At 38.7% G+C, this 16,420-nt stretch overlaps 1 protein-coding gene across 8 annotated transcripts in view; it reads right to left on the bottom strand.

The window, feature by feature from the left end:
• The window catches only part of LCORL (ligand dependent nuclear receptor corepressor like), a 167,416-nt gene that overhangs the window by 59,285 nt on the left and 91,711 nt on the right, over window positions 1–16,420 (bottom strand). For all 8 annotated transcript variants that reach the window (XM_034772414.1, XM_034772415.1, XM_034772418.1 and 5 more), the window contains one exon: window positions 8,117–8,371. In XM_034772414.1, the coding sequence (XP_034628305.1) occupies window positions 8,117–8,371 (255 nt within the window). The remainder of the gene's footprint in view (window positions 1–8,116; window positions 8,372–16,420) is intronic.

The raw sequence follows: 16,420 nt of genomic DNA, 5'->3' as shown, positions 1-16,420 counted from the left end.
CTATATTCTTATTATTCAAGCATGGAATTACTATTCATAGAAATTGTATGGTACAGTTTGGTTCATTTTTAGATTTTTATTTCATTTGACTCTATGCTTTCTCACATATAGCACCACGCCCCCACCAGCACTACCTCTTCTGTCGTTATGATATATTTTGTGTATATTTCGATATATTGGTCCACTACTAGATGGAAATGGTAGATTTATCAATAATAATGCAGAAAAAGCAGAAGTGTTTACAAAAGAGAAATGTTTACTATTTGGGAAAAAACAGATGATTTAGTCATATCACATGATAACACTCTTTCCATTCCACTAGTATCTCAGGAGAATGTTCAACAGCAGCTACTGAAGTTAGACATTTTTAAATCAGCAAGTCTGGATAATTTGCAACAAAGAGTTTCAAAAGGGCTGGCTAAGGAGCTTGCTGAACCAGTAATGTTGATTTTCAATAAGTCTTGGAAAACCAGGGAAGTTTCAGAAAACTGGAAGAAAGCTAATGTTGTGCCACATATTTTAAAAGGGTAAAGAGGATGACTCGGGTAATTATGGGCCTGCCTATCTGATAATCATCATGGTCAAGATGGAGCAACTGATACAGGACTTGATTAATAAAGAATTAAAGGAGGTAATATAATTAATTCCAATCAAAATGGGTTTATGGAAAATAGATCCTGTCAAACTAACCTGTTATTTTCTTCATGAGATTATGAGTTTGGTTGATAAAGTTAATAGTGTCAATGTAACAAACTTACACTTCTGTAAGGTGGTTAACTTGGTACAGCATGACATTTTGATTAAAAACTAGAAAGATATAAAATTAACCCAATACACTATAAATGGATTAAAAGCTGTTTAACTGATAGGTCTGAAAATGTAACTGTAAATGGGGAATCATCATTGAGTTGATGTGTTTCCAGCAGGGTCCCTCAGGGATTGGTTCTTAGCCCAACACTATTTAACATTTTTAACAACCTGGAAAAAATATAAAATCATCACTGATAAAGTTTGCAGATGACAGAAAAAATTGGGGGGGGGAGAGGAGGGGAAGAAGGGAGTGGTGAATAACAGAGTATAGGTCACTAGTACAGAGCAATATAGACCACTTGGTAAAGTGGGTGCAAGCAAATAGTACATGTTTTAATGTGGCTGAATGTAAACATATACATTAGAGAAAAGAATGTAAGCCATATTTACAGGATGGGGGACTCTATCCTGGGAAGAAGCAACTCAAAAAAATTTGGGTGTGATGGCAGATGATCAGTTGCACATGAGCTCCCAGTGCAATGCTGTGGCCAAAGAGGGATAATGCAATCCTGGGGTGCATAAACAGGGGAATCTCAAGTAAGAGTAGAGAAGTTATTTCACCTAAGTATTTGGCACTAGTGCGACTGCTGCTGGAGTACTGTGTCCAGTTCTGGTGTCCACCATTCAAGATGGAAGTTGATAAACTGAAGAGGATTCAGAGAAGAGCCATGAGAATTATTAAAGGATTAGAAAACATGCCTTATAGTGATAGACACAAGGAGATCAATCTATTTAGCTTAACAAAAAGAGACAGTTAAGGGATGACCTGATTACAGTATCTATATGAGGAACAAATATGTAATAATGGGCTCTTCAATTTCACAGAAAAAGGTATAAAATGATCCCATGGCTGGAATTTGAAGCTAGACAAAGCTAGAAATAAGGCGCAAATTTTTAAATGAGGGTAATTAAACCACTGGAGAAACTTACCAAAGGTTGTGATGGATTCTCCATCAGTGTCAATTTTAAATCAAGAGTGGATGTTTTCCTAAAAGATATGCTCTATGAATTATTTTGGGGGAGTTGCATAGCCTGTTATTATACAGGAGGTCAGACTAGATTACCACAGTGATTCCTTCCAGCTTTAGAATCTATGAATTTAAGAACTCTGCAGGCTACAGTTAGCACAGCCAGGGATTTAACCAAAAGGAGGTCTTCATTCAAATACTTTGAAAATATATCAAAGTAGATGGTCTTCATAGGCAGGTGGTATAAAGAACAGGATGCCAAAGGTTCAAAGGGCAGCTCCATTAACACAGATGAGCTCCCCAGCCGACAGTGGATGAGTCCATTACCAGCATCTTGGCAGATAGACTTATATTCTCTAACCTTAACTGAATTCCTTTACAGACTGTATTCTTGGTCTAACTATATACTTTACTTGTTCAGTACACACAGTAAATAGAGATAACAATGAGCAATATAAAAAGTAAAAAAAATGGAGACTGCATCTCTATGCCTTATACTGTGGACATGCACAGAGAGGAGCAAATTCTGGAGGAAAGTTAGACTATTTACAAGTGGTCCTGAAGGCTACCAGAATTCCCAATTCACAGGCTTTTTCTTCTCATTCATTTTGTCACCAGTGAACATTTTTTGCCATTGAGCTAAGATATGCTTGATGCAGTAGGACAATCTCTGCAATCTCAAAGGGATGGATTAATGTCCTGGATGCATGGATATTTCTGGAAAATCTAATTAATAATTTAAGGGAAAAACTCAGGATCTTTTATAAGTCAATAAGAGTAATAACTCTATATATAGTTTAAATCATGGCTTAATTTAGCTATAGCTAGCACTTCAAGCAGACCAAGACTATTATGAAACTGACTTCTAGAAGTAATGGATTTGGCAAAATGATAGCAGACCAGTGTTTTGGAAATAGTAAATCTCAATGTTGACTTTTGGGAAGAAATTGGATAGAACACAGAGTACTATCTTCTGTTATTTTATAACAGGTCTCCAAGCCTGGGCATTACCCTGGCAGAAACAAAATGCATGAAAAAGGCCACTCTGAAGAACAGGAATTAGAATACCAACTCTTGGAATGGTTCAAATGTTTTTTTTGGTTAAAGACTAGAGTACCAGCTTGAGCATCTATATGAGAAATATCTTAATTTCTGGAGGTTTCAATAACATTCATGTCTTTTAAAAAATCTCTTGACATGTGAGCAAACTGCAAAGTTTAGAGTTATTTGAATTCAGCATAATACACAAGGGGGAAATTACTGAATTACTGGATACCCAAACACCAGACCATATTGTAAAAGTAAAATCTGCAAAATGCTTAGGATGCTGTAGACTTCATGCATTAGGTTATGATGTTTACCTGAGTGTCTTACATACATTAATGGTGTTAGCCTTTGTCATTGTGAGATTTAATGCTGCTGGATTTGGAGGAAGCATTAAGTCCGGAGAAAAGGTCATAGCTGAATAAAAATAGCAAGCAGTGTCTTCTTACCATATCTAGGAACCAAAGCCTGGGTCACCAATTTGGTGCCACAAGTATCATCCTGGCCCTTTCCTGTCAGACCAGTATTTTTCAACAGTCCAGTCCCATTTAACAGTCAAGAAGCTGAAGGGCATTGTGATAAATGAAGTGTGGGGGGGTGTAGCGCCCTTTGATGACACCCAGCCAGCCAGTTAGCTGTAAGATCCCTCTTGGTAGCTGTTCTCTACTTGCTTTACCTGTAAAGGGTTAAAAAGTCCCCCAGGTTAAAAAAAAAAAAAAAAAAAAAGTGGGCTGTGCACCAGCTTCACGCCAATGTTTTCAGCCATCCCAGGACTGACAGAACGAGCGTACCACTCCATTGACACAGGTGATGCTCGCCCAATTAGAGCCCAACCCTACCAGATGGCTCCTCAAACCGAAACTGCAATAGAAAGGGAGTGCAAGGACAGGTTACAGATGGGTGTAATCTGCCCCTCTGAAGTGCATGGGCCTCTCTAGTGGTTCTGGTTCCCAAACCAGATGGGGAAATCCGCTTGTGAACGGACTACTGTAAACTACATGCTGTAACATGCCCAGAAAACTATCCAATGCCATGTACAATGAGCTATTGAAGAAACTGGGACGTTCCCAGGTCATCTCCACCTTAGACTTAACTAAGGGGTACTGGCAAGTGCCGCTAGATGATCCAGACAAGGAAAGGTCAGCCTTCATCACTCATGTAGGGCTGTAGGAATTTAATGTTCCCTTTCGGACTGTGAAATTGACTCGCCTCTTCCAGAGATTGGTACGTAACCTTCTGGCTGGATTTGGGGAATTTGCAGTCGCCTACTTCGACAATGTGACTATAGTCTCACATTCATGGGCAGAACACTTGGAACATCTCCAAGCTGTCTTCTAGCGCATAAGGAAGACAGGATTAACCATTAAGGCCAAAAAGTGTCAAATAGGCCTAAACAGTGTAATGTACCTTGGACAGGTGGGTCAAGGAGGTGGGTCAAGGTACTATCAACCCCCTACATGCAAAGGTAAATGCTATCCAAAATTGGCCTGTCCCTAAGTGAGAGAAGCAGGCCCAATCCTTCTTGGGCTGGGTATTACCGACGATTTGTACCAAACTACAGCCAAATTACCACCCCAGTGACAGACCTGACCAGAAAAACACAACCAAATGCAGTTTAGTGGCCTGAGAAGTGTCAAGTATCAAAGGGGTAGCCGTGTTAGTCTGGGGGAAGGGGTGATAAATGAAGTGTGTGTGTGTGTGGGGGGGAAACGGGGAACGACACACGCGCATAAGCTCCCTTTCATGGACACCAAGCCAGCCAGTTAGCTGTAAAATCCCCCTTGGTAGCTGTTCTCTACTTGCTTTACCTGTAAAGGGTTAAAAAGTCCCCCAGGTAAAGAAAAAAAAAAAGTGGCCAACCGACCAAAAGAGCCAATGGGAAGGCTAGAACTTTTTAAAATTGGGAAAGAAATTTTCCCTTGGTCTGTTGCTCTCTCTGGGCTGAAGAGACAGGCAGCAGGAATGCTGTGTAAAGTTTGAAACAGATCTGAAAACCATCAGATCATATCTAGAACTTTTAACAACCCAAATATGTAAGTAAATTAGGAATGTTTAGAAAGACGCGATTAGGTTTATTTCTGTTTATTTTTTAAGGCTTGTAAACCCCTCTGTGCTAATCTCAGATGCTTTTGTTTCCTTGTAACCTTTAAGCTATCCCCCAAGAAAGCTATTTTGGGTGCTTAATTTTTGGAATTGCTCTTTTAAAATCTAGCAAAAGCCTAAACTCCAGATGTATTTTCTTCCTTTTTGTTTTTAATAGAATTTACCTTTTTTAAGAACAGTATTGGACTGTTGGTGTCCTAAGAGGTTTGTTCATGTTGTTTGATTAGCTGGTAGCAACAGCTAATTTCCTTTGTTTTCTCTCTCAGCTCTTCCCCAGAGGGGGAGTGGGAAAAGGGCTTGAGGGTACCCCACAGGGAGGAATTCCCAAGTGCTCCTTCCTGGGTCCAGAGGTTTTTTTTGCATTTGGGTGATGGCAGCATTTACCAAGCCAAGGTCAGAGAAAAGCTGTAACCTTGGGAGTTTAAAGAAGCCTGGAGTGGCAAGTATTAATTTTTAAAATCCTTGCGGGTCCCCACCTTCTGTACTCAAAGTGACAGAGTGGAGATTCAGGGTCGACAGGCATATTCTTCCAGTACTGTGACTCCCCAGAGTCTACTCCTGCATCTCTTCCTTTGATAAAGCAACTGGGGGAGGACCTTGCGATTCTCCTCTGTGACAAACATGGCAATTCCCAGCTCTCCTAGTTGTCCGCTATGGCTGCATTTATATTAAAAAATTCCACCTGAAGCTACAGTACAATCTATCCTTATTAATCACCCTGCTTCAGGTGTACACCGTGTGCCCATCCTCATATAACAGTGCCCGCACGCGTTGCAGGGCCTATAGATTGTTGCATCTATCCCACAATTCCTGGCACAGTTCCCTGGAGCAAGTGCGTAACATATTACAGGCAGAACTGGTAGCAATGCCAAGCACTTTCTATTAGTTACTTTCATTTAACTTTGCTGAACTTCAACCATTTGGGCTGAATTTTCCATGCTGGATGGCTGAATGTTTTTAGAATATTTCACAAAAAAAGTTAAGTTGTTTCTTAGAACAAGGCTGGAAAGAATTATGTTGTTTTGTCCATCTTGAAAAATTCTTACAAACATTTCACTAAAACACTAGCATCTCCATGCTTTAGAGCAGGGATGTGAAACTGGAGGGTATGGGGTAAGGTGGTGCTGCCCTGGTATCAGGAATATGCCTTCTGCTGCTGCATGAAAAAACTGCCCAAATCTGGCCAAATTATAAGCCTCAAAAGAAAAAAAAAAAAAAAAAAAAACACACCCTGCAGTTCACACGTACTCACTTGAGACTTGAAGTTTGGTAGAAACAGTCAATGAAGAGTCTGTCTGTACTGGGCTTGCACCAGTGCTGCAGGTGGTGAGAAGGATTTTCCCTGCAATTGCTCTGCCCTGCAATCAGGGGCCACCGTAGTGTTTAGCATAGGAAATGAGAGGAGGGAGTCTGTCTCTCCTGTGCTCTCAATGCTTCTGATTGCTGATGCCCAGGAGAAATGAACAATGAATTTTGAATGGAACACAGGGTGAGGAGCAGAGCATAGGTAGTGAGGGGAGGTGCATCCATGTGGAAAAAATAGTATGATGATGATTCTATAATTAAAGACTGTATCTTAATGCATATGCACAAGGGGACCCTAATTTCAGAGTTGCAAATGCCATGGCAGAATCATCAACCTTTCCCGCAAAACTGCTGCTGGACCAAATTCAGGCCTGGAGACCCAAGGGAACTATTCTGACTAGTGCCACCATCTTTGGGCAGTGGTACTATATTCACCCTATTCATATCTCCATCCCCCCATCTCTCAACAAAATACTGAGTTTTTACTGAGGGCTTCAGCCTAAAACAGCCGCTCTTACTATACTGTACTAGAAGGAAAGCAGTACCTAGAGTCAGTCAGAGGCAAAAAAGGATATCCCAGATCTCTTCCTCCATTGTTTCTATAAAGGTAACCTAACAAGTCTACAAAAACAAACTAAAACTGTGATGCTGAGAGAACAGGTTAACTTATTAAATTGTGAAGTTATATCAGCATTCCCCCCCTTAAAATATAAATACCAACAGAGAAAGATTGTGAGGACAGAAGCAGGTAAACATGGAAGAAGAGATATGGTAAATTAGGCAGGAAAAAATGAAAAAAGCCAGAAGGGCTGGGATTGATACAAAAGTTAATTGTATATCTATATCACCATCATGAAACTTCAGTTGTCTCTGATATTTCCTTAATGTTCCACAGCCAGCTCGAACCTAATGAGCCAAATATCCAAAAAGAACTTATTACCTTGTCTACCTCCTTCAATCTATTCAAAATCCCACCGCCTCCCGTCACTATGCCATCACTCCACCCGATTCCCTTTATTAGCATCCTAAAGAACAAAAACATAAAAAAAACATACAAACACTACACACACACACACACACACACACACACACACTCAAGTTCCTTGTCCTTACTTTCAAGGTTCTTCAATATCTCATCCCTACATATACAGAATCTCCATTTAAAACTTCCTCATACACATCTACTAAATTTCTATCCTTACTTTTCCCTTCATCTTTTCCTGTTCGGACTTTGTGCCTCCTTTCATACTGCCCTCTATGCTTGGAACATCATCCACCAGTATCTTCTCTCCCTCCCTTTCAGGCTTCTTAAATCCCATTTCTTCAATAAAGTCATCATAAACTGGTTTCCTCACTTTCTTAGCAACCAAATAGGTGTAATATGTACTTCCATCCTGTTAATGGTGCAAAAAGTAAATGAGGGAAGCAAGCAGTAGATCATTCAACAGGTTTATGCTGCACATTGGTGAGGTGGTTTAAGAGCTTTAGTGTTCCAAAGGTTGCTGAATTGCCACCAGTCATTGAGTGCATGGATCCAGGAGTGGGAATATTTAGCTTTTAGGGACATATGGCACACAAACAAAAAAGTTTTTTGAAATAATTTTTTCAAAGTTTTCCCATGAGATTTCTGCGGCTGTTTAGAGAACCATTTGTTAATGTGGAAAAAATACAGAAAAATCAATCATGCAGTAACTGATTTTTTTTATACATGGATTTTAATAATCTACAATAGAATTTATTTTAATGTACTGAATGCTACTTTGCATAGAGAAACATTTTAAAATAGTGATTATTTTCGATTGTTCAGATTTGGACAATAAGACAATTCTACATGAAAACAATTTCAAAACAGCAGCATATTAAAGAAACAGACACAAAAGATTTACCTTGCTGAGTTTTCTGTTCTTGAGTTCTATTCACAGTGAGGTCTAGAGGGCTATCCTGTTCTTCCTGAAGGGAGTTTTCCGTTTGGTTCATTTGGATATTTTTACATATCAGACTTGGTTCAAATGATGAACCATTTTTATTCTCTTGAATTTTGCTACTTTTTGAAATGTATTCAATTGCAAACTGACGGATCATCTTTTTCATTAATTCCTGAGCAACTAGGGGAATGTTAGGATCACAGTTCTGAGGAAGATCTAGGGGGGGAAAAACACATGGAACACATGCATTAATATAAATGAACAATTTTCTTTGATTATCTTTCTTTTAATAATGGTAAAATACTTACTCAAGAAATTTAATCATTTTGGCCCAGATTTTGAATCCCTTTCTACTTTACTCCATGTATAATTCTATGGAATCAATGAGATTACCTGGAAAGTAAGGTACTACTTAATGTAAGTAAGGGTACCAGAATCTAGCCCTTTGACTTTTAAAATATACTGAGCTGAAATTTGTCTTGTAGACTTCTAGGTCTGTGGTTTCACATGTGAAAGGTGTTTAAACAAAAATAGTGCAAGAGAATTAAATAAAGCTATAAGTCAGTGTAATGTTGCTTTCAGAATGAACTTTTACTATAGCAAACAAAATATTTTAAGAATGTAGTTTTACCAGACAATTAATCCTTAATACTGATTGTTTTTCTGAGAATGTCAGAATGTTCCAAAGATTAAGTTTGTCAAAGAGCTGTTTCACTTACACATTAAGTTAACTTTCATTGTCCACATTGTCAATTCAGGATTGCCAAGCCAAGTTGGTAAGAGGTCATTAGGAATGTCCCATACAAATTGTAGTTCTGTAATAAACTAACATTTGAATTCTCAAACTTTTTCATGGTGTGTACCATGTTCTAATAGAGAAACTATTGTCTTAGAGAACAATTTCTTTTCCCATTTTCAATTATGAGGCCATATCTCCTTTAATTTGTGTTCACACAACACCCCTATGGCAAAACCAGCAATTGCTTAATTTTTTCCAACACAGAAAAGTAGTATTAGGAAAGGTGTGTAACATATTTTAGCCATCTTTTAATGCATTTACCAGCTGGAAAAAGAACAGAGATAGCATCACGTGATTAGCTGGGTCTCGTCAGATCACTAGCAACTTTGTCATAGACCAGTTTGAGAAACACCAAAGTAAAGTAAAATCCCACCTTCTGCGGCAATATAAAAGGTCTGCCAAATCAACAAAGCAAAAAAAATTTAGCACTGAATAAGAATAGTTAGAAAAATTATCGAAATAGATCATTACACCCTTATAGTTTTTACTCTTGCTGACTTAAGATGAGTTTTCAATGCAATACATGGGATTTACTCTCACAGATACAAAAATCATCCAATGGAGTTGAATGGCTAAAAATCTCCATATCCCATTCAACAATGAACCCTTACATGTCTGAATCACATTTTATTTTGACAAAAAAAGATGTTTCTATAGTTAATAACCTCAGTTTCATTATATATTTTAATTGTGCTTTAAATATTCTGGCAATATTGTTTTACAACAGCCCAAGTGTCGTGGCAAAGAGTGTGGGGAACCTTATAAGGCAGGATTACTTATATTGTAATTCTGCTTCTCTGAAGATACAATTTTGGCAGAATTCTCACGTGTGCATTTTAGCACAAGACAGACACCACTCCCCCAAGCTCTAAGACTTTTGGTCCCTACGGGCAGCCGTATTTGGCTAGGGGAGTTATCCTCCTCTCTTCCATCCTCCTCCCCCTCCAGCAACACAAGTGGCACACGAGACCCAGGAATCTAACCACTGCCCTTTTTTGAGCTCACAGGTAACGAGTGTGTCGGAGAACTTTCATTGGCTTCGTCAAGACCATATCACTATCCTATTACACCATGAACTTTTTGATGGGGATTTCACTAGTGTCAAGCCTCTCAAAAACTTACAATAAGGGATGCAGAGAAACTGGTTTACCCTTCAGCTAGGATCTTGAGAAGCTGAAAAGTCTGCCAAATGAAGCTGGATGCAGTTACTGTGGGTATTTAAATTATTCTCAGGTAATATGCAACCACCAGTGGAGACGGGCAGGTGGGGTAGCTTGCACTCTCCCTGCCTTTAGGAACCACAAAAACTACAGAACTTGGGGAGTTCACCCTACGTTATTATGCTAGGGAGCACAAAACCCAGGAATGAGAAATCTGCCCATCTGGCATCTTTAGTGAAATACAATTACTATCAAAGTTGCTGAGCTAACATAATAGTGGAAGAGTAAGCTATATAGCAATATTCTCTCCGTAGCCACAAAATTACTGTTTCTTTCCAATTTCAGAATCTTTACTGCTGATCATATGTAAATCACACACACACACACACACACAGACTGTTAGAACCCAGGTTGAACCTGCAAAGCTAGTAATTGGAGAAGTCATCTTTTCACTCAGTCTGAACACTGAGGATTCAAATTTCCTATCAAAACATTCTCTCAAATATTAGGCTTTTTTAAAAAAAAAATCCCTTCTGAACATTTTCCAATTTTAGATGCCCTATGGGAAAACTCCATTAAAATCATCCCAGATCTTCAACTGCCAGTTACTGTAAATTTACAGATTTAAACTTATTTACCATAAAAAGCTAATATAGGGAGAATGTGTGTGTGGGTGGAAGAGGCAGAGCATGACTCAAGATTGCACATGACTTAAACATGAATAGTACTTTCATTTTCATATTTTATTGTTCTCTTTATACCTAAACATAGGACCACTTTATATTTGTTTTTCTACAATTATTTAAAGAACTCTTGGGACTCAATGCCAAACAAGCACATACAACTTATGTGTATGGGTATATATATTTAACTGAAAGACCAACACAGAACCTAAAAATAAGCCCTAAGGTGCTACTCACTTTGTTCACCAGTAGATGCTACTTTGGTTTCACATCATCAGGGCCCGTTATTTCTTATAAATAACATAACTCATGTAAGAGCTCTGCAGCTAAAAGGTTAAGTGAGATGCAGGCCACAAAGTTCTTGAAAATAACTTTGAAAGACTGTGTTCAAGATCAGAGCTGTGTGAAATTCTGTATTTACACACCTGAAAACATCACCCCTCTCAAATCCTGGTGAAAAATCTTTAAGAAACATGAATTTCATTAGTCTGGACCAGATTAAAAAAATATCAGCAACTTCCTTGGGGACGATGTGCATCTCATACTCCCTATGTGTTCCTCCTTTGTTCATTTATGTACCCAACTCAACCCTGACCTAGTGAGATACCACATCTGAATCTGGTGGTAATCTGGCCACATCAGTGTTACTGAAATATACAGAGAGAGTGTGCACTACTATGCTTTCCAAGACAGATCATATTTCTTTAACTTTTCATATGGTGGAGGAATCACATTGAGTAGAAAAAATTGTTTGGGGGAAAAGAATGAGAAACATAGCATTTCTTTTCAAATACGATACCGCAGGGAACTGATTGGAAGTATTTTGAAGATATAATGCCCCACAGATCTTCAAGATAGGTTGAAGTAAAGCGTTGGGGGTCTTGAATGTGCTACCAGTCACTGAGAAACATTCTAACGAAAAGAGTAAGTGATCTTGGATATATACAGGATTTTCAATCACATACTGTATACTTCTGTCAAGTAAAAATTTACATATGAAAAATAAACTTAAGTACTGAAATGTAATTTTAAATGCATGTTGATGAATACTGAAAAATATTTTAAAAAGATAAATTCAATAAAGGACTTGCTAGGTTGAAGTAATCAAATTATAATACACCTCTATCCCGATATAACGCAATCTGATATAACATATATCCGAATTCAACACGGTAAAGCAAAAATGGTTTTCTGTCTTGTCTACAACATACTTTTATTCTGTTTAATCCCAGTTTATACATTTAATGATTACCGCATATATATTCAGTATGCATGTTTTTACAAGCCTGCCGTGGATTGAAAGTCAAAACACAAAGCCGAGAGCCTTTCCAGCATTTTTAAAACTTTCACTCCGATCTTCATTGCATAAAAAACAGTCTTGTCTGCAAGTCTTAACTGAAGTTACAACATTGACAGTTTAAATCAGTTGATAGTTTAAAACCATTGAAAGTTTAAATTAGTTTTGCGAACAAAACCATATGCGAGGTGGTGGCTAATTTTCAACGGCCGTTATAATAAAAACAGCCTTTGTATTTATAACTATGACTAATTTATCAAAAAGGAGAGTTCAGTCTAACTTCGTCATTGACTAACCTGCTGCCGCCTTGCCAGTTTAAAGTTGTTACAAAACCATCCGTGGTCGGCGCCTTGGCTCTTAAAATGTGGCTTGTATTAAATTACATACATACAATACATTGTCTGTACAAATGTGCATGTATCAAAGTGGTGGAACGAATGTGCAACAATGAGAAGGCAGGGGTAAACGTATGTTGCCTGCCCCTGGTCCCATTAGGCGTTCTGATCTCTCCCGCTTATTTTAATCTCGTTTCTAAATTGTGTGCAGTATAGACTAAGCTTAAGTTGTCTCACTAGTTGTATTTTTGAAACACTAACGCTGCGCTGACATTTTCTAAACGATTATAAAAATTGTTAGCATTAATATTAAAATGCCATTGACATGATGGCAATTAGTTCACAGCCACAGAAATGAAAAGCATGGACAGTCAAAGAAAAACTGGAAGCTTTGGACAGACTGAAATCAGGAATGAGCCAAACAAAGGTCTCAAAAGAACTAGGAGTGGGGGGAATCAACATTAAGAGGGTGGATCAAAGATGAGGAAAAATTACGATCAATGCTAGTTGAACTGGATGAAAGTGAAGGCCTGGAATGGAAACATCTAAAACTGCCCAACTAGATAGAGCAGTATTTACATGGTTTATCCAAGAACGCTCCAACGGCACACCAATTTCCAGTGACATTATAAGGAAACAAGCAGAGAAATTGAAGGATCTCGATTTTAGACGCTCGGGTGAGGACACTTCTGCACATCAAGGTAACGAAATTAAAGCTAGCAGTGAATGGCTTAAATCATTTTAAAAAAACATCATGGCATTCGGCAAGTCACAATTTCAGAAGAGATGTGCTCTGCAGATATAAAAGCTTGCAACAAATACCCGATAAAGTTACAAGAGATCCTCATTGAGAGTGACTATGCTCCGAAGCAAACCTACAATGCTGATGAAACTGGCTTATGTTACCGTATGCTGCCGGATAGAACACTTGCTTCTAGGACCGAAGAACAAAAGGCTGAAGGTTTTAAGGTGATAAAAGAGAGAGATAGACAATACTTTTCTGTGTGAATAAAACCGGTTCACATAAACTTAAACCTCTGCGCATAGACAAATCCAGGTCATCTAGGGCTTTCCACCATAAGAACATGGATTCGCTTTCATTCATTTATCACCATTCAAAAAAATGCCTGGATGATCTCAGATATTTTCAAGGAATGATTTAATTAATATTTTGTACCAGCTGTCCGGAGCCACCTACACAGACAAAACCTGGAGCCAAAGGCATTGCTCCTACTTGACAACTGTCCCGCCCACCCCCCAGTTGAGACCTTAACCAGCAAAGTTGGACAGTCTCTACATAAAAGAATAAATGGACACAAATCAGACATCAGGAATAGTAACATACAAAAGCCAGTAGGAGAACACTTCAATCCCCCTGGATATTCTATAACAGATTTAAAAGTAACCATACTTCAACAAAAAAAAAACCTTCAAAAACAGACTTCAAAGAGAAACTGCAGAGCTACAATTCATTTGCAAATTTAACACCATTAATTTGGGCTTGAATAGGGACTGGGAGCGGCTGGCTCACTACAAAAGCAATTTCCCCTCTCTTGGTATTGACAACTCCTCATCAATTATTGGGAGTAGACCACATCCACCCTGATTGAATTGGCCCTGTCAACACTGGTTCTCCACTTGTAAGGTAACTTCCTTCTCTTCATGTGTCAGTATATTTATACCTGCATCTGTAATTTTTCACTCCATGCATCTGAATTAGACTGTTTTTTTACCCACGAAAGCTTATGCCCAAATAAACCGGTTAGTCTTTAACAACTGGACTCCTCGTTGTTTTTGTTGATACAGACGAACACGGCTACCCCTCTGATACTTGATTAATCTTGCCATGGTGGGGTGAGCAAACACAGAGAATCGTGAAAAGACTTTTCTTTTTTAAATTCCATCAGGCAACTGAGAATAGTGAAGAGGAAAGAAAGAGCAGACAAAAACTGTTAGTGAACACATCAGTGGTGAAATAGTGAAATCTCTTCCCACTTTTCGAGGTGAGTGTTTCTAGTAGACATGTTTCTTTGTTTAAACAGAGCCTGTTGTACCTCTCTCAAACAGGAAGTTACTATCACCGAGAACCATTGAGGAGTCAAGCTTTGAGTTAAAAAAATCTGACTGGAGACAGCACATGGGGAATGGATGGAGGAGAGGTGAATCAGGTAAAGATACCAGACTTCTCTCGGCCAAGTCAGAGCAGTGAACATGACTTCGTTTCTGTCTTGCCCGATCTTGTTCGCCACTCTCAGGATCAACAGTGTCAGCAGAAATGCACAGCAAAGACCCTTTATCCAAGAGGACAGGAAGGCATCCTCATGGACTGAGGATCCATCCCTCCCCTCGAACATAGTTTCCTGCACTTCTGTTGGCAGTGGTGGGGCAAAGAGGTCCATTTCTGGAACCCCTCCCAGTCAGAAGAATACGTTTGAGAATCTGAAAGTTTAGCTCCCATTCTTAATTTTGGGAGAAGTGCCTGCTCAGATAGTTGACGATGGTGTTTTGTATCCCTGGAAAGTAAAAGATTGAGATGAGGTTGTGGGTTGACTATAAACAGTTCCATACTTTTAGTGCTTCAGCATAAGAGGAGGGGGCTCTTGCTACCTCCACTTATCCCCAATAATTTATATAGAGCACATGGGCTATGTTGTCTGACATGACTTTGATGGATTGACCTCTGTTTATGGATACAGGTATTCCTGACAGTCTTTAATTCCACAAAGTTGATGTGCAGAAGACTCTTGGGCAGATGATTTGCCCTGAGTGGTGCATGTCCTTAGATGACCACTCATATAATGGATGCTTCTAAAGTTATAATGATGGTGGGGGGTAGCGTTGGGTAAAAGGAACTCCTAAACAGACTTTGGTGGGTCCTTCCACAAACTGAACGAGTCTGGCACATGATGATGAATAGACAGACAGCAACTGCTCTGGAGGTAGACTGTTCTGAGCCACCTCTGCAGACAGCAAAGATGTAAGCTGGCGTGTTGCATTACAAAAATACAAGCTATCACATGTCCTAGTAGTTGGAGGCCACTTCTGGTCAACGTCTGGGGGCTTATTTTAACTTGGGAAATTAGGCTTCTTAGAGTTGTAAACCTGTCCACAGGGAGGTAAGGTCTAGCTGTTATCGCATCTACAGAAGCCCCTACTAAGTTTATGTGTTGTACTGATGTCAAAATGGATTTTTTGATGTTAACTTGAAATCCTAACTTGTGGAAAAAGGGACACAGCTCTCTTTACTGCAAAGAGACTGTCACTATATGATTGGCCCGTGTGCAGCCAATCTTGACGATAGGGGAAGATGATTATTCCCAGCTGATGTAGATAAGCTGCTACCACTGCCATGACTTTTGAGAACAACCCTGGGACATACAAGAGAGACCGAAGGGAAGCACTTACTACTGGAAGTGATCCTGGTTGTGTGAAACAGACAAACCTCTCGTGGGGGCTGATTTGCACAGCGAAAGTACATATGTTCTTACATTTTTGGTTGATAAGAATGGCCATACTAGAGATAGATGTAGGTTTCATTTTTAGAAGGTACCCACTATACATTTTTTAAGTGATAAAAAAAAATACAACTTTTCAGATTAGTTTTACACCTATATCAGAAAATGAATGATTATTTGGTTATTTCATTTACCAAAGGTAATTGAAGCAGATATTTATGAAGTCACTAGGAGGTGAACTATCTCCAATTCAACAGGTTAATCATTAATATTTGGAGGATTTTCTTGCCATGCTGTATTAGTAAGAGACCATCGCCAGACAGACATTTAAATTGTTTTATTTAACTAAAGGTTTTTATGTATTCTGGATTTTCTTCAACAGCAAACATATAATATTTTTACAAAACAAGCATATGAATTTTTAATTTAGTTGAACATTCAAGTTTTTAAAATCAGGTTTGTTTTTGTTAAAATAGTTTTTAACTAAAATAGTTAACGAAATAGTTCTAAAAAAATTTAAAACGACTGTTAGCCAG

Source organism: Trachemys scripta, chromosome 5 (assembly GCF_013100865.1).
Source record: "Trachemys scripta elegans isolate TJP31775 chromosome 5, CAS_Tse_1.0, whole genome shotgun sequence".
Taxonomy (NCBI): Eukaryota; Metazoa; Chordata; order Testudines; family Emydidae; genus Trachemys; species Trachemys scripta.
Note: the sequence above shows the minus strand (reverse complement) of the source record. Positions and strands in the feature narration are given on the sequence as shown.